The sequence below is a fragment of the Nuphar pumila genome, chromosome 1 (genome assembly GCF_984573655.1).
Source record: "Nuphar pumila chromosome 1, dmNupPumi1.hap1.1, whole genome shotgun sequence".
Taxonomy (NCBI): Eukaryota; Viridiplantae; Streptophyta; class Magnoliopsida; order Nymphaeales; family Nymphaeaceae; genus Nuphar; species Nuphar pumila.
Window position 1 is genome coordinate 16,383,503 of NC_143249.1, and position 23,794 is coordinate 16,407,296.

At 36.2% G+C, this 23,794-nt stretch overlaps 1 protein-coding gene across 2 annotated transcripts in view; it reads left to right on the forward strand.

The window, feature by feature from the left end:
* The window catches only part of LOC149848133 (uncharacterized), a 32,350-nt gene extending 10,428 nt beyond the window's left edge, over positions 1 to 21,922 (forward strand). The window contains exons 5-6 of one of the 2 annotated variants that reach the window (XM_090020353.1): positions 21,632 to 21,767; positions 21,859 to 21,922. In XM_090020353.1, the coding sequence (XP_089876479.1) occupies positions 21,632 to 21,748 (117 nt within the window). In that variant the 3' untranslated portion in view covers positions 21,749 to 21,767; positions 21,859 to 21,922. Of the gene's footprint in view, positions 1 to 21,631 lie in introns of both variants that reach the window. The other variant, XM_090020352.1, reaches the window with a different exon arrangement.
* Positions 21,923 to 23,794: the final 1,872 nt, after the last annotated feature.

Genomic DNA, 23,794 nt, shown 5'->3' on the forward strand with positions numbered 1-23,794 from the left:
GCGTTGGAAAACATACTCTTAACTTGGAAATGATGGTCCATCTTCCTCAAAAATTAAAACCAGAATTCAAGAGCCTTTTGAAGTGCTTCAACCAACCAAATCCTTTTTCGTCAAGGATTTTCTCCATAATAAATGATAATGGTGGTGGTAGAGCCTTGGTGGCTATTAGTATTCACTTTTCTCCTGACGAGATGGGTGCTCTAAGCCGTAGCCTTGTGTAGACTTCTCTTTTCCACATGTCAAATCCAATAAATTTCTTTTAGCTGTCATCTGTGTTCTACTGTATGTAAAATAAAATTTGAAGAACCCTAGGCAGTGGCGTGGCAGTGGCGCCGTAGGCCTCGTGAAGACTCTCTCTCCAACAAATCATGTCAAACCTTTCGCTTATATTTTTTTTCGTGAAGACCAGGGAGTTTCAGACATGATTGAATCATGACAGTCAGCAGAACGCAGCAGGCTGGGTCGATCAGATTGCCAATCCTTTCGGTTCATCAATTTTGTCCCGTTGAGCTAAAGTACACAACAAGCAGAACGTGGGTAACAAGTCTTCAAACAAACACACCAGCAAAAAAAACTGAACCCCGTCCCGCACCGGGGGAACCCCCGACCCCCTTCTCTCTCTCTCTCTCTATATATATATATATATATTACATTTTTGCCCCTGCCGCACCCCCGCACCCGGGTTTTTTGGAAGTGCCGAATCCCCACACCCGCACCCGCACCCATGTGACATAGGTGTGCAGCCTCCTCCCTTTTCCTGCGAGTCTCTCTCTCTTATCTTCTTCTCTTATTTTTTGTAGAATAGGGCTACGTGGAAATCTTTCATGGTATTAGAGCCAGGTTCGGCTGTCTTGCAATAAGGTATGCCCAGAGAGAGAGATCTGATTCAGTCAATCCAACGGCGGGTACTTCTTTCTCTTCAATCACCTTCTATTTCTATTGTTTCTGTTCTTTCTCTCATCGCCTGAGCTTCTTCCTACTCTTATCTTAAATCAGTTTTTTCTTCTCAAAACCTAATATTCCTGTGCTGTCGTTAAGATTTGCCTTTGTTTGACGTCAAATCTAGTCGATTTCTGTTTTGGGCCTGACATCAAATCCTTTGGTTCCTTTTTGTTGTGCAGATTTGATTTATTCTCCGTTTTGATACTCTCATTTTATTCTATGAAACTTTTGTTTTGCTTATATTTCTACCGTGTGATTGCATTCTGTTTGCTAGCAGCCTGAATCAACAAAACGTCTTTTCTACTGTCTTCTGTCTTAGCTGTTTTCTCAAACCATATTTTCGTGCCTTTTCAACCAGCAACGTAAGATCACGTATATTGGTGTTCTTTGTTTATTGTGAGCGGTTATTTACAACTGAATTTTACAACGCTCATAAATCAATGCCTCCTGTCTGAACGTCGACCAGACGATCTGTTCGTTTTACTGCTGAGACTGTAAAAAAAAAGGATTCACGGGCATAGGTTTACATATTGTTTGGAACAACTCATTCAGTTTGTGTTGTTGGTTGAATATTTGTTTTTCTGTCCTTTCAATCTTTAATGGATTCCTTCTTTACTCAAAATAGTATGTCTTCGAGCTTTCTTCCCCATCTCATTTTTGAAAAACTTAACCATTCCAATTATCTGACTTGGAAAAGACAAATCACTCCTTTCATAAGGAGCCAAGATCTCTTTGGGCATCTAGATGGTTCTACACTGGCCCCGCCAGAGTTTATTTTGCAGGAAATCAAGAATGAGAAAGGAGAGACAGTTTCTTCTAAGCAGATTCACAATCCATAATATACTACATGGATAAAACGGGATCAGTGTGTGGTTGCTTACATCACCGCTACTCTTTCTCAAGAAGCGTTGATATCCATCACAGATGGCCTCATAGCAGAACAATTATGAGCAAAGCTTGCAGAGACATATTCTCAAATATCAGAGGCTCGAGTTCTTTACTTGAAGAAGGAATTTCAGAATCTAAGTAAGGGATCGATGCCAATTATGGAGTATCTCAATCGTGTTAAGACCATCTCAGATTAGTTGGGAATAGTTGGAAGTGTGATTTCAGATAAAGAAAAGGTTCAACAAACTCTCAGTGGACTTGGACCAGATAGCTCTTGAGGTCTTACCTGTGTTGCCCACTTTTGGAGAGCTACAAGCCAAGCTATTGCAACATGAGATGAGTATGAAGCAACACTTGACATGCAATGGTGACCAAGGTGGGAATTCACATAATGTGTTGGCTATGGACACATTACCTGGACATGGACGTGGAAATGCAGGATATCAAGGAGGAAGAGGACGTGGTCGATTTGGATAAGGGGGTCGTGGCATTCTTCCTACACCTAGCACTCCATGAGGGTTTCAGTCAGGGGGTCCGAAGAGAGTTCCTACCTGTTTCAGTGCAACAAGAAGGGTCACATAAAGGCAAACTGTTGGTTCAATCCCCAAAACAAGGATAAAGGAAACAAAGCAGAGAATAGGCAGATAGGGCAGAATCAAAGGGCCTCACCAGATAATATACAACAGTTGCTAATGACTGCAGTGTCAAAAATGATGATCAAGCAAAACGAAGAAGGAGAATGGTATGTTGATTCAGGAGCAGCCACCCATGTGACGGGAAATGCAAGTAAACTGTCTAGTCTATCACCTTATTTCGGTAGAGGGAATATAGTCACTGGTGATGGAAAAACTCACCCCATCACTCACATTGGTAGTGCACACATTCCTATGTCATCTTCTTCTTTGTCTTTGTTTTTGTCTAATGTTGTCCTTGTTCCAAATATTAAAAAGAATATTATTTCAGTTTCTAAATTTGTTGACGATACACATTCTTCTGTCGAATTCATTCCCTCCTTTGTGTATGTTAAGGATCTTCAAACGAAGATGACATTCGCTAAGGGAGAGCGACAAGGAAACATGTATGTCTTCAAGGAGCCTCCTGCCAGTCCTTCATCGTCTTCATTGGAGTTAGCCTTGGAGCCAAGTCATCCTTCATCTTCTTGGTCATCGGTTCATAGTTCTTGTCTTCAGTTAGATGTTGATAATTCTTTTTAATGTAATAAGCCAGATTTATGGCATGGTCGGTTGGGTCATTGTAGTCGTGTTTTTATTGAAAAGCTTGTGTCACAGAGTCTTATTCCAGTGTTCAGTTTGCCTACTGATTTGAATGTTAAGAAGTGTCCAAGTTGTGAACTTTGTAAAAGTCATGTACTTCCTTTCAATGTTCTAAATAAAAGGGCTTCTGAACCTTTTGAGCTTATATTATCTGATGTATGGGGACCAACTCCCATTGATTCTTTATCTGGTTCTCGCTATTATGTCCAGTTTATTGATTCCTACTCTCGATATACTTGGATTTACTTCTTGAGGCATAAATCACAAGTGTTCCAATTATTTTGAGAATTTCATGCAATGATTCAAACACAATTCTCGTCTAAAGTTAAGCGCTTTCAATGTGATGGGGGGGAATATTCTTCAGATGACTTTATTGCTTTTCTACGAGATAATGGAATAACTCGGCAAGTTTTCTATCCTTACACTCGTCAGCAGAATGGAGTTGCCGAACGTAAGCATCGACATATTGTTGAAACAACCATGAGCATGATGCATGATAGTAATGTGCCCATATCATTATGGACAGAAGCTTTTCATACAACTGTTCACATAATAAATTGTTTACCCATGTTACTCTTGGAGTTCAAATCTTCATATTACACTTTGTTTGGGCGTCATCCTGATTACAGTTAACTACGGGTGTTTTGAAGTATATGTTATGTCCATATTGATGCTTCATTAAGGAATAAATTTCATGACAAAGTTGTTCAGTGAACTACAGGTGTTTCCTGTCCTTACACTCCTCGGCAGAATGGAGTTGCCGAACATAAACATCGACATATTGTTGAAACAACCATGTGCCCATATCATTATGGACAGAAGCTTTTCATACAGCTGTTCACATAATAAATTGTTTATCCATGTCACTCTTGGAGTTTAAATCTCCATATTACACTTTGTTTGGGCGTCATCCTGATTACAGTGAACTACGGGTGTTTTGAAGTGTATGTTATGTCCATATTGATGCTTCATTGAGGAATAAATTTCATGACAAGGCTGTTCAGTGCAAATTTGTTTATGTAGATGAGTATAAGGGGTTTAGGTGTTATGATCCTGCAGCCCGACGAATCAAAATCTCTAGAAGTGTTGTGTTTGATGAGAAAAATTTTGGTACGTTTGCAGAACCTTCATAGTTAGTTGAAGTGTATGATCCATGGACGAGTGCTGAATTATTCGCAGAGAACACTCATGGAAATGAGATCAGCAATTCATTATCATGTCCTTCAGATGATATAAAAGATTTGCAATCTAATGCAGAGGGAAAGGATGACGCGATGCCTCGTTGTTTTTCAGGATTTGTATACACTCGGCGAGAAGGGAGTAGGAGTTCTGAAAGTGTTGATAATAGGAGTCAGGAACAATAACAGAATAGGGGATCTGGGAGGACACAACATCTTATACATAGATGGGTAAGCTACGAAAACTTCTCTTTAGATTTTCAACTTTTCATGACTCAAGCTGCAAAGCAAGATGAGCCCGTTTTCTTTGAGCAAGCATCTCAATCCCGAAAATGGGTAGAGGCAATGAATGAAGAAATGGATGCCCTGCGTGAATGTCAAACTTGAGAAATTGTTCCTAGGCCTTAAGGAAAGAATATAGTAGGCTCCAAGTGTGTTTATAAAATAAAATATAAACCCGATGGGAGCATTGAGTGTTATAAGGCGAGACTCGTGGCCCCGAGAATTTACACAACAATTTGGTGAGGACTACAATGAGACATTCGGTCTTGTGGTTAAAATGGGCACTATTCGAGTAGTAATATCTTTGGTTGTAGAACATGGATGGAAATTAAGTCAAATGGATGTTAAAAACACATTCCTTCATGGTGATCTAAAGGAAGAAGTATACATGGAACAACCTCGTGGATATGCAGAAAGAGATCCTTGGCTATGAGTTTATAAATTGCAGAAATCTCTCTATGGTCTCAAACAAGCCTCAAGATCGTGGTTTGACAATTTTTCTCTCGAAATCCAAGAATATGGATTTCGCATGGGTGCCCTAGATTACTTCCTCTTTATTTTCAAAAGTGAAAACGTAATCACTTTATTGCTCATATATGTTGATGATATCGTTATCACTGGGAGTTCAGAGAAACATATAGAGGAAGTGAAGACTCTTTTAATGAAAAAATTTAAAATGAAGGATCTTGGAGACCTTCGATACTTTCTTCGGGTAGAGGTTGATAGGCAGACCGAATCTCTTATTCTGCTGTAACAAAAATACAATCTTGATTTGTTGAACAAAACAGGTATGACGGATTGTAAACCTATTGGGACTCCTAGTGTTTTAAATCAACGATTAAGTGCAGATGATGGAGAGTTTTGCACTGATCCCACTAGATAGCGAAGTATTGTTGGGGCTTTACAATATCTTACGTTTACTAGGCCTGATATTGTTTATGTTGTTAATCAGGTCTCTCAGTTCATGCATGATCCAAGAGAGACTCATATGGATGCAGTTAAAAGGACATTACGTTATCTGAAGGGAACAATGAGAGATGATCTTGTCTATCGTAAGAGTGAGGGAGGTAGGACCTGGCATAAGCTTATTACTTATACAGATGTAGATTGGGCGGGAGACCCTGATGAGAGGAGGTCTACATCTGGTTACTGCATATTCATTGGGCAAAATCTTGTGTGATGGAATAGTCATAAACAGAAAGCTGTGGCACGATCTAGCACGGAAGCTGAGTATCGATCTATGGCAGCCGGTACTGCCGAAGTGACTTGGATTAGACATTTGCTTGAGGATCTTAGAGAAAAGGTCAAGGATTCAGTGTTAATGGTGGATAATCAAAATGCCATTAACATTGCTTTTAATCCTATTCATCACAGTTGCACCAAACATATTGAGATCGACTAGCATTTTATCCGACAAAAGCTGGAGACTAAGGAAATCCAACCATTGTATGTTTGTACAAAAGAACAAGTTGCAGATCTTCTCACTAAAGGATTAACGAAACATCAATTTTGGTTTCTCAAGATCAAGTTGTTCACGGTCCAGGACCATGTACAACTTGAGGGAGGGTGATAAGAGGTCGTGCATCGAGTATGGGAACGTTTGGGTCCAGATCCAAACGTTTGATGGATCCAAACTGCTCACTTATATTGTTTTTAGCATGTGCTATATTCTTTTCACTAATCAGTGGCACTTTGTAATATTCACATATTGTAAATCATGTTATAAGTAATCATATTAGGGTTGAGAGGGGTTAACGCGTGCAGCCTCCTCCCTTTTCCTGCAAGTCTCTCTCTCTTCTCTTCTCTTATTTTCTGCAGAATAGGGCTGCGGTAGAAATCTTTCAGAGGTCTCATTTTTCCATCTTGTATAAATAGGGGTGTTTCCCCTTTCTTCATTCTTCAATGCTTGATGCTCAAGCATATGTTCAATAATATCATATTTTTTTATTTTTTTGTGTTGCCATTATTGGCTCTTGTATTGTCCCATCATGGACTTGTGCTTGTGCACTTTGTGATTGTGTTGTTGTAAGCCCTTAAAAGGGATTCATTTATATTTTCTACATACTTCATTACATGGTAATAGAGCCATAGTGATCTTGGTCCTTTGGAAAAGTGGCCATTAAAAGATTGTGTTTGTAAGAAAGCATTCAAAAGTGTTCGTGGATGTGTAGTGCTTGCGGTAACACAAAGTGAAGGTGCTCTTCCGTGTTCTTCCACATTCTCTCTTCCCTCTTCTATGAGCATGGACAAAAAATTGATCTCTCCTTCAAACTAAATGATTCCAACTACATCATGTGGACATCTGCTATAGAAAATAACCTCAAAAGAAAGAAGTTTTGGGGGTGATGGGCACTATCTCAGAGCCTCAATTCAAGCTCATCAAGTTGGAAGGAAAAGAGAAAGCCATGGAAGGAGATGCTCTAATTAAAGCTATTGAAGATCATCAATTCAAAGTACACGATTGAGAAAGTAAATATGCAAAAATTCTTACATGGTTTATGAATAATATTGAGCTCAAAATATGTGTAACATTGCTAAATTCTGTAAAACCAATGAGACATGGTTCTTTATGAAGGGTATGTGTACCCAAAAAAGACTTTGCAAGCCAATTTTTCTTACAAGAAAAATTACGAACCATCAAACTAGGGGGCATAAATGTTTGTGATTATTTTAGTACACTAGGTCTTCTATGGGATGAGTTTTCTCTTCTTGAACCCAAGTGGGTTGCTAGTGAAGGTGTAGAGCTAAGAAGAGAACAAATAAAAAAACACTTTTTCCAATTTTTACGTGGGCTTAGGCTCGAATTTGAACAAGTTAAATCTTATCTCCATAAATCTAAACCTCTTCATTTGGAAGATGTGGTTGCCGAAATATGCTAAGAAAAAACTCGTCTTGGTATGATTAAGATGAAGTGTTGGCGGTTTCTAAGCCTGGCAACTATGTGAAATATTACAGGCCTCTACACTTTGGGAGGCAAAATAACTATAGTGGAAATAATAAGTATAGTGGTGGCTATAAGAAAGCTATTTGTCATCATTGGCATGAACCAGGACATATAAGACCCAATTGTCCCAAGCTCAATGATACCTCCAAGAACAAGGTGGATTCCGTTGAAGAATCCACATCAAAGCGAGAAGAATTGATTAAAGGAGGAGACTCATTTTCACTGTCTCAATTATCGGGGGCATTTAAACAATTACTCAAATCTCTATTTACTTTCGGGTGCCGCGATAGCTTCATCCTCTCCTCCAGGTATGCCTTATTTGATCCTTGACTCAGGGTCTTCTTTTTTTATATGACACTTCATGAGAATGATCTATTTGATTTATGCACTAGCTTAAAAACTTTCTATGTTTCCACTCTCGATGAAATATCTTGGCAAATTAAAAGTATGAAAACTTTAGATTCTTCTTACAATTTTTGTGTTCCAAAAGTTAGGGTTCCAAAATTGAATTTAAACCTTTTTCTGTTTCTCAAATTTTCGATTATGGATGTGAAATCTCCTTCTCGTCTAAGGGTTGCTTCGTGCAGGATCTTCGGTCTGGGAAGAAGATTGGGCAAGGTCATAGGAGGGGATATCTCTAATTCATGAACTCTCTAAATCTTCTTTCAAAATCTTTTTGTAATTATGTCCAAGATAAGGACAATGAAACTTGGCATAAAAGACATGAACATCCAAGGTATTAAAATATGTATATTTTTCATTTTTGGGGAAAATTTTTGTAATGAAAGAGATTTAATTTGCAAAGATTGTATCTTTAAAAAGATTTCTTAATAGAACTTTTGTCTCTAAAAGACCTTTTGAATTAGTGCATTCAGATGTTTGAGAACTTTTTCCGGTCATATCAAAGGGAGGTTATTCATATTATGTTACATTTATTGATGATTTCATTAGATACGTGTGGATCTACTTAACTTCAAATTCAACATTTTTTTTTCTTTGAAAAATTTCACATGATTGTTAAAAATCAATTTTAAAGCAACATTTCCATCCTAAGATCCAACTCAAGTGTTTAATAGTTATCAAATGAATTTCAAAATTATTTAAAACAAAATGAGATTTGTCACAAAAAATCATGTTCTAGAACTCTTCAACAAAATGGACTAGTCGAAAGAAAACATAGGCATATTATAAAAACCGCTAGGATACTACTTATCTCTAAAGATATTCTAAAAAGTTTTGGGCCGAGGCCGCTCTAATATCAACCTATTTGATAAATAGAATACCCTCATCAATGTATCTCCATATGAAAAATTATTTGAAACAACACCTGATTTTAAGTGTTTGCGTGCTTTTGGTTGTAAGTGTTTTGTACTCACGTAAAAGAGATAAATTGTCTCCAAAAGTCATTAAATATGCCTTGATGGGTTATGGAGAAAACCAAAAGGGAAAATAACAAATTGTATGTTTCTAAGGATGTAACTTTTTTAGAAAATAAAAATGGGTTTGAGAAAACTAAGGAGAAAGATGAAATAGATTATACTTCTATTTGATCTCTTACCACAAGAAGAGTTGACTTCTTGTGATGTTTCTTTGAATGATAATGGTGATAATACTTTGAATGATAATGAAGATGGTGATAATAATGGGCATCCAAATGATGAGAATGCCGAATCACCAATAAGAAATGATAATATTGCTGATAGACCCATACAAATATATACTTGGCGTGAGCAATGAAATCCTCTAAGTGCTTTAGAAAAATATTCACATAATTCTTCTATAAAAGAAACCCCACTTAGAAGATCAAATCATGTCTCTATTTCACAAAGTAGGTTTGTATCTTATGACACTTTGACACCCAACTATAGAGCATGTTTAGTAGCTTTACATTCTTATACTACTATGTCACAGGGATTTGGCTAACCAGGGGCCGCACCCGCGTCGACGCTACGCGACGCTGGTGCGGCACCCGGTGCGGTCAACGCACCCAGGGTCATTTTGGTCCAATTTTTAGATTTAAAAAAAAAAAATTCTGCCTGATGAAATGGGCTGCAGAGGGGAGGATTAGGGCAATTTTTTTTGCCCTAATACTCCCTTTGTCTCCTCTCTGACTCCCTCTGCTCTCCATCGACCTCAACGCTGCTGTCGTCGCCGTCGCCGATCGCTCCACCGGACCTTTTCAGGTATGCCCCCGACTCCCTCTGCTCTCCTCTCCTCTCCGTCTTCCCTCTTTGCTCTCCTCTCCTCTCCGTCTTCCCTCTCTCCCTCTTATAATGTCGGGGAGGGGCTCGGCGTTGCCGTGGCTGCGAGCGGTGCTAATTTGCCACGAGGTGCTTGGGTGCTCGGCTTCTCAATATGTCCATCATGTACATAGCTGTGCGCATGGCTTGTGTTTTTTTGGGTCTCTATGTTTGCTTTCCCTTTGCCGCAATGGAATCGTGTCCCTACTCTGTTCTAACTGCTCAACTGCAAGGTTCCTTGTGCATCTTGCTAGAGGGCTTGGACATGCGGTTTGGCAGGCCACACTGCAACGTTCTGTCGTTGTTGGTTCCCTTGCCGCTATGTGGGCTTTCGGATGTTCAGTATATGTTGGCTCAGGTGGGGAGTCAAAATTAGAAATAGTATTTTCATTGCTGAACAAGTATCATCTTCACATCTTCATAAGTTATTAAACATATTACCAGGATTAAAACCACCACAGATGAAAGCGTTAAATTCTTTTTCTATGAACTTGAAGCCTGTATTTCTCATGGCCATGGCAAGAGATTTCTCTGTGTTTGTCTCATCAAGAATTAGACCATGGAAATAGTATGATGCAACCTGTACGTTATAATACAAACGGTCAAGCAAATCATTATGCCTTAAGTAGTGGTGTCATTTGTAAACAGAATGACACAACACACGCACACACACAAACTGATATTGAAATACTTAACTAGTGTGGCTTTCACATTATCAATAGCCATTCCATGTTGAACATCGGCACCATGTATTCACAACAAAAGTTAAAGACTGCAAGAATGAACTTAAAACTTGATGTAGCGAAACACAATCTGAAACATGAAAGAATGAAAGAAACACAAACCAAAGAACTCCCAAAAGAAAAGAAAAAAGAACAGGGAATGGAAAGAAATCAAATACTGATGGTAGAATTGATTTTGCATAATGACATTCAAACAATACCATAAGCTGTACAAAATTTTCCAATTTATCCCCTTGCAAAATATATTATAGGAATCATACTGCACTTTTCAATGCTTGAAGAAGTGAAAAAATGGTAACTCTGAGAAAGTTACAGCATTGGATGCATTCTATACACAACATTACCAATAACCTGCTGTCAGTGAAAGTTTACAAGTAAAAATTTCACAAGCAAGTAAAAATAATTGCAAACTAATATGCTTATCCTCTATATGTCCAAAATACATACTTAAAAAAAACAAGTTTCATATGTCCAAAATTTCATTAGTGTTAATGTTGTTAACTGATAAAACTTAATATATATATATATATATATATATATATATATATATATATATATATATATATATATATATATATATATTTCCGCACCCCCGCACCCAAGGTTTTTGAAAGTGCCGCACCCCCGCACCCGCACCTATGTGACATAGCTACACTATAATGAAGCAAAAAACCTTCCGCAATGGGTTGAATCAATGAATGCAGAACTAGATTCTCTTAAAAAGGCTAAGACATGGGAAGTAACTTTATTACCCTTAGGAAATAAATCTATAGGACCTATATGGATTTTCAAGGTTAAAACCAAGGGTGATGGGATCCTAAAAAAATATAAAGTTAGGTTAGTGGCCAAAAGATATTCTCAAGAATATGGATTTGACTATGAGGAAACCTTTGCATCAGTAACTAGAATGACTAGTGTTAGGACACTCCTAGCCAATACATCTATTAAAAACTGACCCATATGCCAACTTGGTGTTAAAAATGTTTTTCTAAATGGAGAGTTAAATGAGGAGGTTTATATGGATCTTCCGTCAGAGTTTTGTATTGAGAAAGATAAAACTCCTAAACTTAAGAAAACTTTGTATGGTCTTAAATAGACTTCTAAGACTTAGTATGATAGATTTAGTAATGTAATGACTCATCTGAGTTTTTATTCTTGCTATACTGACATTGCTTTTTTTTTGTCAAAATTACTGGTTCTAAAGTTGTTATTCTTCTACTTTATGTAAATGATTTGATAATCACTAGAAGTGACAAGCAGGAAGTTAGTGGCATTAAAAATATTTTAAAAGAAATTTTGATATGTCTGATTTAGGCTTTTAAGATGATTTGTAGGTATTGAAGTTGCTTACCCTCTCAGAGGGTGTATTCTTTCTCAAATGAAACTTGATGCTGATATTTGCAGTAAGTCTAACATTTCAGATGATAAGAAGATAAAACCCCCTGAAGTGATTAATGCTAAATTAAGGTTGGAAGATAAGACTCTGCTCAAAGATCCTACACCTTACCACTAACTAATCGGGTCACTTACCTGTATATCACTAGACCAGGTATAGCTCATGCAATTCACTTTGCCATCCAATTTCAATATACTCTTACTACACATGAGTGATGCATTAGTAATTGTCAGATATATCAAGAATACTATAATAAAGGGAGTTTTTTTATCTTCATCTTCCTCGTTAGATTTAGATGCTTATACTGACGCTGATCGGGAAAAAAATTCTAATAAATATCTCACAAAAATATCTTGTGAGTTCCACATAAATATCTTATAAAAATATCTAGTAGGCTCCACAAGGATATGCATGTCATTTTATTACTTTAGCATTAAGTTTGGATCTAGATCAGATGATCTGGATTGATCGGATCCAATCCCTACCCACACCCAAGATCCATATCTTGGGCTACAAATAAGTGGATACCCCTCCCTTTTAGAAAACTGTCCCTCCCCCTCTCTCTTGTTTCCTATCTCCTCTCGACCCTTTCTCTCTCTTGATTCTAGCTTGGACCAAGCTCACTAAGCTCACTAGAGGTGAGCTTGGACCTGCCTGACTTGGTCTTAGCTCACTAGGGTCAAGCCTCTATCAGGTTAGCTTTTCTCTCTCTTCTTTTATTTTTATTCTTAGCCTAGGTCAAGGTCACTTGACTTATACCAAGCCCACTTGAGGTGAGCTTGGACCTGCATGACATATAATATTTTATAATATTTTATGACATCATCAAAAAACATCATCTCATGCTTTTCTTATGAAGACATGCATCATATGGCATTCATTCATGATGTGCAAATTCTAAAACACATTTACACATCTGATATGTATCTTACCTGATATGCATTTTCGTATAACATGCTCACATTGATGAATGAATGATTTTTGTGTCATATGCATCTCATTTCTAGTATGAATGCATGGGCATATGTACTCACATACATATGGATTTATACATTGCACGAGTTATTTCATTACATGGCATCTTATAATTCATTCTTCTTTGAATGTATGAATAAAACATTAAATTGCTCACATGCATGTTATGTATGCACTTATGCACTTTAAGCATATTTCTTCATAATTCACATAGAACAACATTACTTGAATGCATATGCATGTGATATATATACACTTGTGCATTTTCATAATCAGTTTCTTCATGGTTTGCATATGCTAAAATCACTTGATTGCATATACATTGTTATAAATAACAAATCATCTTTACGTTGAAGACATAAATAAGCATGGATCAATTAGAAGCAATATATAAACCCACAAGTAATGCATATATGAATGAACCATGCAATAATTTAGAACCAATAAAGAAGTCACTTATGGGCCTATAACAATAAACAATCTTTCAAGAATACATGCTTGAAAATAAGTGAAAAAGGGATCCCAACGAGGATCCACACAAATACAATAGGAGTCCACAACACCAATTTTACAAAAAAGTAATACAAAGTGAGATCAATCTCAAGAGCAATCAGATTCACACAATAACCACTATGACCATACTAATGAAATGCTCAGAAAAATATGTAATGGAGTATGCAGAATTACAAAAACAAGGTGCAAAAGCACACACAAGTCCAAGAGTAGACAATACAAAGGGCCAACGAAGGGCAATGCAATTAAGTAAAAAATATATTCTTTATTGAATATATGCTTGAAAAAGCATAGCTCATGCAAATTATGCAACATGATCAATCAATGCAATCACATGCAATGCAACATAGGATGTCTTATGACAATTTTTACAAATTTGAATAAGTAAATAAGCATGCAAATTACGATGCTTAAGAATCTTTGAAAAGATCATAAGTCCATTACTCAATAAACAAGTGCACTAAGGCACATCTCATAGAACAAATCCAATAAATCTCACTAAATATACAAAAATAACTTATATAATCTTTAGATCTAAATCTACTATGAGGCAATTGAAGGCAACATATAGAGATTCCAAAAGAGCTAAGTGCACAATCACACAAATACAAAATCACTAGTGGGTGAGATACAAAGAACCAACTAGGAGCTATGCATAAACATAAAAATGTTGACATTATTAATAAAATGTTCTCAAAGAGCCATAAAGATTTTTTATAACATACATAACTATGAACCCACATATGTTCGCATTAAACAAGATATTTTTTTTCAGAATGCAATGAATATACAATCTCCAAGATGTATGATATAAGATATCAATACTCAAAAAAGAAACCACTAAGATAAGCATGAAAAAAATTTGAGTATACGATAACAAGTCATTTGAAAATAGTCTTAATAGAATAATATCACTCAAACATACATGAAATGACACATTCACATGATAATAGAAAGACCTTATGAGAATATAAAAAACATGTCTATATTAAAAAAAGATCACACAATACATCTTTTTAATCTTTATGCTTGATCACAAAAAAAAATCCAAAAGATAGTCCACACATATGTTAAGAGAGATTTAAACATGAAATTTAGTATTTTGCAAAAACATGAAATACATAAGATTTTAAGAAACTACATCTTTTGCAAAATATAAATTTTCACTACATATATTACATATTTAAAAAATATTTAATTTTATCGTAGCCATTTTACAAAAACGTACCATACATATGAAAATAGAAAATCCAAAGATACATATCAGAATACAAAATTCTTAAATCCTTGCCATCTATTGATATGAATCTTTTTCAAGACCTCACTTTGATACCATGTCACGAAATGGTACAGACTCCAATGCAATCCCGAATACGTCCCATGAGCCAATAATACAATGTAGTTAAACACACATTCACAATGAAAATACTCATAGAACACAAAACTTAAAAATAAATAATTTCATTAAGTATGAAATTCAAATAATACAAAAGAAATGAAAAATTACAAAGGAGTCTCACTACAACTCTCAAAACACTCAAAACCTAGAAAACTACCCATCACTCTCTCACTTATAAAGGCACACACTTACCCTTTATATAGAATAAGAGGAAGAAGAGAGGGATTAGAAGGAGAGATAGGGGGATCAATCTAGGCATTGGATTAGGTCCAATGACTAGATTTCTAGTTGTTGGACCAGCAGTCCAACAATCAGCCAACCCCAAGTCAACCAATAGTTGACTTAGGTAATATATATATATATATTAATAGTATGCACCAATATGAATCTACCTTATGTTTCAACTGCCGATGGAACTTCTTTAAAAATTAAAAGAATTGAAATTTTGGATTTAAAAATATCTCAAACCTTTTTTGTTTTCAAAATAGTAGTAGTTTCAAAACTCAATCTTAATATTTTTTTGGCTTCTCAAATTACTGATCATGGGTGTGAAATTATTTTCTCATCAAAAGCGTATTGTGCAGAATCTTCGGTCAGAGAAGCAAATTGGGCCCTCTAAGTCGTTTTGTAACCATGTAAAAAAAAGATATTGAAATATGGCATAAGAGACTTGGACATCTTAATATTTCAAAGATGTATCTTTTCCCATTTGCAAAGACTTATTAGAATGAAAAATATGTTATTTGTAAGGATTATATTTTTGGAAAATGAAATCCATTCCCTTTCCTCAAAGAACTTTTATTTCCAAAAGACCTTTTGAGTTAGTGCATTCAGATGTATGGAGACCCTCACCGGTCATATAAAAGGATTGATACTCTTGTTATGTTATTTTTATTGATGACTTCACAATATATGCATGAATCTACTTCCTTCATATTAAATCTGATGTATTTTCTTGTTTTCAAGAATTTCATATGATGGTCAAAATAAATTTCAAAGTAATATCTCCATTCTTAGATCTGACTCGGGTAGAGAATATATGTCAAATGAGTTTCAAAACTTTTTAAAAGAAAATGGAATTTGTCATCAAAGTTCTTGTCCTCGTATACCTCAACAAAATGGACTAACGGTAAGAAAACATAGACATATAATGAAAACTGCTAGAATCTTGTTTTAAAAAATGTTCCTAAGAAATTTTAGGCCAAAGTCATTTTGACTTCTATCTATTTGATAAATAGAATGCCTTGTTATTCTTTAAACAATATGACTCCTTGTGAAAAATTGTTCAAGATTGCACCCGATTTCAAAAGATTGCATATATTTGCTTGTAAATGCTTTGTTCTTACTCATAAAAGAGATAAACTTTCGCCAAAAGCTATTGAATGTGTTTTTTGGGTTATGGTGAAAACCAAAAAGGATATTAGTGCTTCAATTATAAAGAAAACAAGCTTTATATTTCTAAAGATGTAACCTTTTTAGCAAATGAAAGTAGATTTGACAAAGAAAGTAACAAAGATGAAGTAGACTATGCATTCTTGTTTGATCTTTTGCCAAGACAAGAGGTTGACTCATGTGAGTCAAATGATTGTGAAAAGTTTTTTGATTGTGAAAATTCTTTAGATGACAATGATTTGTCTCATGATGTTAATGAATCAAATGAGATTTTTTCTCAAAATATTCAAGTCTATACCCGTCGTAGAAATGATATCCAAACATGTGCCTATGATAAATTTTCCCAAGATATTCCTATAGGTAGTATTCAAGAGTCTACTTTAGAAAACATCACTCTTAAGAGATTGAATAAAGCATCTATTCCACCAAGCAAAATTGTGTCTTATAACTCATTTTCTCCAAATTTTAAAGCATGTGTTCTTGCAATTCATTCGCATTATGAACCCTCTCACTATCATAGTGCCAAAGATTGTCATCAATGGGTTGAAACCATGAACTCATAATTAAATGCCCTTCACAAGAATATAAAATTGATTATGAAGAAACATTCGCTCTTGTAGCTAGAACGACTAGTGTTAGAACTCTAATAGCCGTTGACTCCATTAAAAAATACCTATCTACCAATTAGATGTTAAGAATGCTTTCTTCAATGATGATCTTAATGAGGAAGTTTAAATTGGATTCCCCCTTCGGGATATAATATTGAAAATGATAAGACTTTAAAACTGAGAAAAACCTTATATGAACTTAAGCAAACTCATAAAGCTTGGTATGATAGATTTAGTGTTACTATTATCAAATTGAGATTTCAATCTTGCTATATTGGCACTGCTCTCTTTGTTAAGGATATATGTACCAATATTGTTGTATTGTTACTATATATAGATGATATGATAATCATAGGAAGTGATACAAAGAGAGTTAATGAAATAAAAAATGTTTTAAAAGAAAATTTTGATATGTTTGACTTGGGATTTCTAAGATACTTCTTGAGTATTAAAATAGCTTATTCTCCTAAAGGTTACATTTTGTCTCAAATGAAGTTAGCAGCTGGTATTTTACTGTCAGTTATCTCATCGTAAGTTTGAAGAGGGGTGTTAATATATATATATATATATATATATGTTATATAATAGGTAATGCTCTCTAGGGGCATTTTGGTCTTGTTATTTTCATATAAATAATGACTATTCACTAGGCACAATATTGCATTTTTGTCTTTATTGTATAGTGTAGAGGGTCTATATGACTCTTGGAACAATGAATGCCTCTCTTAAATGCCCATTTTGGCTCTATATGTAGTGCTTTTCTTCTTTTTGTAAGATAAGGCTTTGCTTAAGCATTTGTGATAAATAAAGTGTATATTTTTTATGTTGTTCATAAATCTTTGTAACCTGGTATGTACTTTGTGCTTATGTAGTGCATTAGTTGATGTAGACTCGGTATGCACCGATCCACAATCCAAGATCCGAACGGATCTCAATACGCGCAAAAGCTTTTTTACTAAGATGAGTCCGAACATGAATATGGGAAATAGGGTTTTTGGAATCTGTGCACTCTGTTTCAACAGAGACGGTCCAAAGGAAAGTTGTGTGCGACACACACACCTTTCCAAAGAATCCAAAATCACTGGATTCAGATCAGGAATGTCTGCTCCACGGACTCAAAACCGGGACTGATAATCAAATCTGTGACAGGCTCTCCGGGTTTGGTAGACAGCCTGTTCGAAGAGAGTTTTGACTCCTCAGACGATGGAGTTTGCGAAAACTCCCAACAAATGATCTGAAAGCCTGATTCAAACCTTTCCAAAAAGCTATGACTCGTAATTTTTGAGCAATCACACGCGCCTCTATGGAATTTTAAAAATCCCTGATGAGCTAGTTGTGAACTAACCTAACCTGTTAAGTGGGTTCTAGTTGGTTGTGCGAATCACCCCAGATTCGGGTAAGCAGATGAGGGTTTCAGAAGAAACCCCAAACTTCACTATTGTGCAGCCGAATGTTAGCTAATCAGACTAACTTTTAGATTTCAATTTCACATCATAAATATCCAGATAATCAGAAATCAAGAAACCATACATATAATGCTATAACATTGAATATTATATTCAAACCTAAGACAAGTACAGAAAAAAATTTTTTTGGACTACTTTCGTGCTGAATCGATTAAAATAGAAAATATAAAAGTTATAGATCTTTGTCTTAGCTTTCTACAGAATCAAACAGATCTGATTTTCATGTAAGGAATCATGAGAAATCTCCAAAATACGGAACACTGTTCACAATGTTCTGGATGGGACAGGGTCTGACAGATTCTGTCTGACCGACCGCTTGATAGGGAATTTTCGGGACCCTGCTGGCCGAATCAGGCTGCGACCTCAACAACAATGTTGTAGACCCGTGTCTTAGCTTTCCAGGAAGCCCAAGAACACTAAAATCAGACCAGTATCTTAGCAGATACAGTCGATTCTTTGGAGTTGTCTCTGACAACTCTAGAACCGGGAATCCGATTTTTGACAGGAAATGGAAGAGTAAGCAATCACAAGTTTTGCAGATTGTTGGAATCTATTTTCAAACAACACATGAACTTAAAACTCAAACTTTCATTCATGAACATAAGTCAAGTGCTTGCATGCTGAGAGAATCAAAAGTAACAAGTTCAAAATATAAGAACAAAGGTTTGAAAAGACAAACAAAGCTTGCGGATGTCAATGAGGATGATGTAGGATGGTTCAAATGCGCTAACTCCTCCAGCTGCAGCGATCGTGGTCCTCTTTACTAGTTCGAGCTCTTTCCTTCTTCACCAAAATACACTCACCAAAGGTCCTTCTCATTCACACACTCACCTTCTTCATTTCCTTCTCACACTCACTAGGATCACTCACAACCCATCACCCACAAACTTCCTTGAAGCCATCAGTAGGCAACTTGTTATAGACTTTATCAGCTTAACCGAGTCGAATCAAGCCAAGTGGTAAAAACATACTTGTAGATCAAGATCTTAGCTTTCCAACGAGCTAAAGATCATACAATTTGGATCAGTATCTAGGGAGATACGATCAAAATACCGAGACTGTCTTCAACCTTCAAACCTTTTTTCTCCACTCCATTTTCGGATTTCCTTATTTTTTCTCAAAACAACAACCACCAGCCCATGGTCGACCACCATGAGGCTCTTAAGCCCTCAAAAGGGTGGAATGATGATGCCACCCCCAGCACCAATCACTCACAAAAGGGGGGCGGGCTTCTCCAAGTTGCCGCCCACTTGCCCAATGCATGGGTTCCTTTTGAAAATGGTCATCATTGCCTTCCAACAACCACATGCTCCTTTTCCCAGTCATACTTAGAGTTTGACTGAGGTCTTTGGCTTTCCAAATAAAGTGGTTCCAACTGGGTCCCAGATAGTTTGGATCTTAGGCAAGATCCAAACTGGCTATAATGTGGATTCTGTCAAAAAGGAAAATACGTGAAAAAAATAAAACTACCCTAACAACCCCATACACCCTCTAGTGCCACAAAACAATCTTACAGGGCACTAGAACTATCCGGATCCATAGAATCCAACACCTAAAAAAAAGAAAAAGAAAAAGAAAAAAAAAATAACAGAAATAAAATACATAAAAGTCTAAATGATTCCGGACATACAAAATGAAATCAAACTTAGAAATACAATTTCTGAGAAACAAACAAAATATCAAAGAAATTGGAACATGCTATTCAAAGTGGATCTGGGTACGCAGAGATCCAATTGGACCCAGATAGTCCTATATGATTGGATCTGCCACGGATCGCATCCCGAATCGGATCTAATGAGTTGGATATGGATCCAACTTGCCTTCAATGTGTGGATCTTTAGGATGCTCTGCATCATTAGTGCTTTTGTGTCTATTTTTGGATTTGTAATTGTGCTTATGCACGTTGTTTTGTACTTCCACATACTTCTTGACTGTAACTCCTTGTCTATCTTTCCCTTTCTCAAGATCCAATTTAGATGCATGTGGTGTACTAGTAAGAGCCATCTTTTTGCACTTGTCTCGTGTTTAAACATTTCCTTTTCTTCTTTCATAGGAAAAGAGTATAGGTAGTACTAAGAGATGGGGAGTCGGGGATATTAGCCTTTATGAACTCATATTTTTGGAAAAAATCAATCCTTGTAGAATATCAAAAGTTTCCTATTCTTCGATCTCTTTATTCTTTTCCTTGCACAATTGAACAATCTATGCTATTTACTAATACTTCTGTTCTCTTGATGGCATTTTTTGTTGCATTTTGTCAAGCATATCACATTCCATTAATATATCTTTTTCTCAGAATATGCTTCACTCATGATATCTCACAATTCTTTCACCGTTTGAAGATACATGAATGTTCTTGAAATATGTGGGTGTGTTGACTGTAGTGACCATGAGGCTGCTAGAGCATTTTTTTTCTCCACACGTATGTCAAACCTCTATCTTCCGGTTCTTTACCTACCTGGTTATGCATTCCCATTTGTCCATTACAAGTATGATCAATTCCATAGATCATAAACAATAGCATATGTATTCCACAAAAATTGTCTTCCTGGTAAGTGCGTCCATTTCTAGCTTAATGTAAGACTGAAGATTAGGATTACAATAGAGTTTAAAGTCTTCCCGAGTGAACCTGAAGTGAATTGAGAGCCTGTAGGTTCTGTTTATAAGATAATGGAATCTCATAAACTTGGAAAGCTAAGCTACTCATCCATTGTGAATTGTGTCCATGCAGCCATCTCAAGCCAAGGGAGTCGTGAAGGAACCACCAGGATTTAATTCCGCCGAACTGGGAATTTGTTGTTGCTCCAAGTAGACTTAACGTAAAAGTCTTCCATGATTTGGAATGGATTGCTGGCTTGTATAAAAGCATCTCAATACTATTTCTACCTTGAAAATAATGAATATTCATCTATTTTCTGCGTCAAGCAAGGGATGAAGATGTCTCTTAGCACAGCCAAAATGCGGGGGGGGGGGGGGGGGGCATTTGCATGACATAGGATGTGGTTTTTCCTATAGCATAACCTTTTCCATCAATTACATGACATAGGACGTGGTTTTTTTCTATATCAGAACCTTTTCTTTATGTCCTTGGTGGCTTGCTTTTTTAAAGAATATGAATATTCAGAAGGCCTATAACCTTGTTATGCTGCATTCTTATGCATAATAATTTGTTTGTTTTGAAATTATACTTAAACATAAGATATTTTCTCTTTTTCCTTTTCTCCCCTTTCTTTTGAATATCTTCTAAGTCTTTCAAGCTTTAGCAGTTTTCTGTGTTCCTTTATCTTAGGTTAGTGTTTCATACTTCCATTTCCATCATCATTTAACATGTCATCAGTGGGAGCTCTTTGCCTGCAGTTTATCACTCACTGCTTGTGATCTACTTTTTCAGGATCCATTGAACTCGGTGATAACATGTGACTATAGGCTTCATGAGCTTTTCAATTGTGAAAAATTTCCTGTACTGGGCTTGTCAGAGATGCTGTCACGCCATTTCTTGAAGAGATAATGTGATAAAATGTAAACTGGTTAGTTTAATTAGTGATTTGATTTGATTTTTCTTTTTAGAAAATTTAAGCTGACCTTTTCAATTGTCTGATAAGTTCTTTTGCCTTGTAGTGGGATGTTGTATATCATCAGAAATGCAGAATATTACAATTCCAAGATGACCCTTATTGCACCACCTAACTGTTCTGCTATCTGTCATTTGCTTTTGTTGGTAATTGGCCCTTCAGGACTATTGATCTACACAAATCAGGATCTTAACTTCTGTGCAAAAAGTTCACAAAGCTAGGACCTTAGTTTGTTAGAAACTGGAAAGAAAGTCGAGTACTTTTAGAATTTAATATCTATGAAATAGTGTGATTGACATGTGGTAGTATGGAATGGAAACTGTTTTGCGAACTGTGGTGGTAGCACACTCCTGGATATTGGAATGACGGAGTTTGTTATCTAATTCCTCAGTATGAGAATATTGGCTCTTTACTAACCTTAATACATTTTCTGCTAATGTTTCTGTCAATTCCCGTGTCAATTTTGCATGACACTTACGTTTTAAGGTACATTGCCTTTTTATTCGTCTCCTAGTAGTGTATTTTTCTTCGTTGAAAACGGAAACTGTTCTATTTGTGACTGCTGATTTTTGATGATTTTTTTATAATGAACTTATGCAAGTTGAAATATCTTGTAGAAAGAGATTCTCAAGGGGGAGGACACTTTATATAATACTCTTAAGCAGAGTACGTAGTATTTGTTGAAATTTAAGCCGTAGAGGATCTGTTACGGTAGGAACTGTTAGAAAATGGTATTCCACCATTCAATCACAAGAAGAAGAGTAGAAGGGAGAGAGAGACGTCGGTGGCTGCAGAAAACCCAATCGCGGTATTGGCTTCCTATTAAGTATGTGCTGATACAACTATTAGGGTGCGAAAATACCCATTATATAACATGTTAAAATTACAGTATGCCATTAATGAGCATGTGTTAAAATAAAACCGAATTGGGTCTGGATCCTGAGATCCAAACCCAGTGAATGACGTCTTTTCACCCTCCCTCAAGTTGTACATGGTTTTGAACCATGAACAACTTGCCTTTTAACATCCAAAATTTATCCTTGATAAGCCCCTTTGTAAACAAATCAACAACTTGATCAGCAGTCCGAATGAATTCTGGTTCAATTTCCTTCTCTTTGACCTTCTGTCTTATAAAATGTTGTTCAATTTAAATATGCTTGGCACGACTGTGGTAGATAGGATTAAATGACATATTGATGACACTTTGATTGTCACACAATAGAATGCATTTAGAAATTGATTCTCCTACTTCTGTCAACAGGTGTCTGATCTATGTTACTTCGGCTGTAACAACTGCCATTGACCTATATTCAGGTTCTGTGCTCGACCTGGCTATGACTTTTTGTTTCCTACTGCTCCAGGAGACAAGACTTAGACCAATGAAAACACAATATCCTGAGACTGACCTACGCTCATCTGGATCTCCTGCCCAATCTGCATTTGTGTAAGAAGTTCATGCATGTGATGACCATGCATACTCTTTCTGTACACAAGACCATCTCCAATAGTTCCTTTCAAATATCGAAGAATGCGTTTAACAACTTTCATATGCCCAATATGCAGTTCATGCATGAACTGAAATACCTGATTAACAAAATAAACAATATCAGGCCGAGTGAAGGTAAGGTACTGAAGCATTCCTACTATCCTACGATATCCTATAGGGTGCTCATACAAATCTTCATCTTGGGAACTGAGTTTCTGATAAAGTACACTGGATGTGCTTAGGGGCTTGCAATCTGTCATACCTGCCTTGCTAAGAACATCAATGATATACTTATGTTGGGTAAGTGTCATGCCTTCAGTAGTCCTATCAACTTCTACTCCAAGAAAATATCACAATTTACCAAGATCCTTCATCTTGATGAATCTATGGTTCAAGAGTTCCTTAACTTGTTCAATATGTTCATTAGAGTTACCTGTAATGATAATGTCATCAACATATATCAATAACAGGGTAACTACATCTTTGCATTTGAATA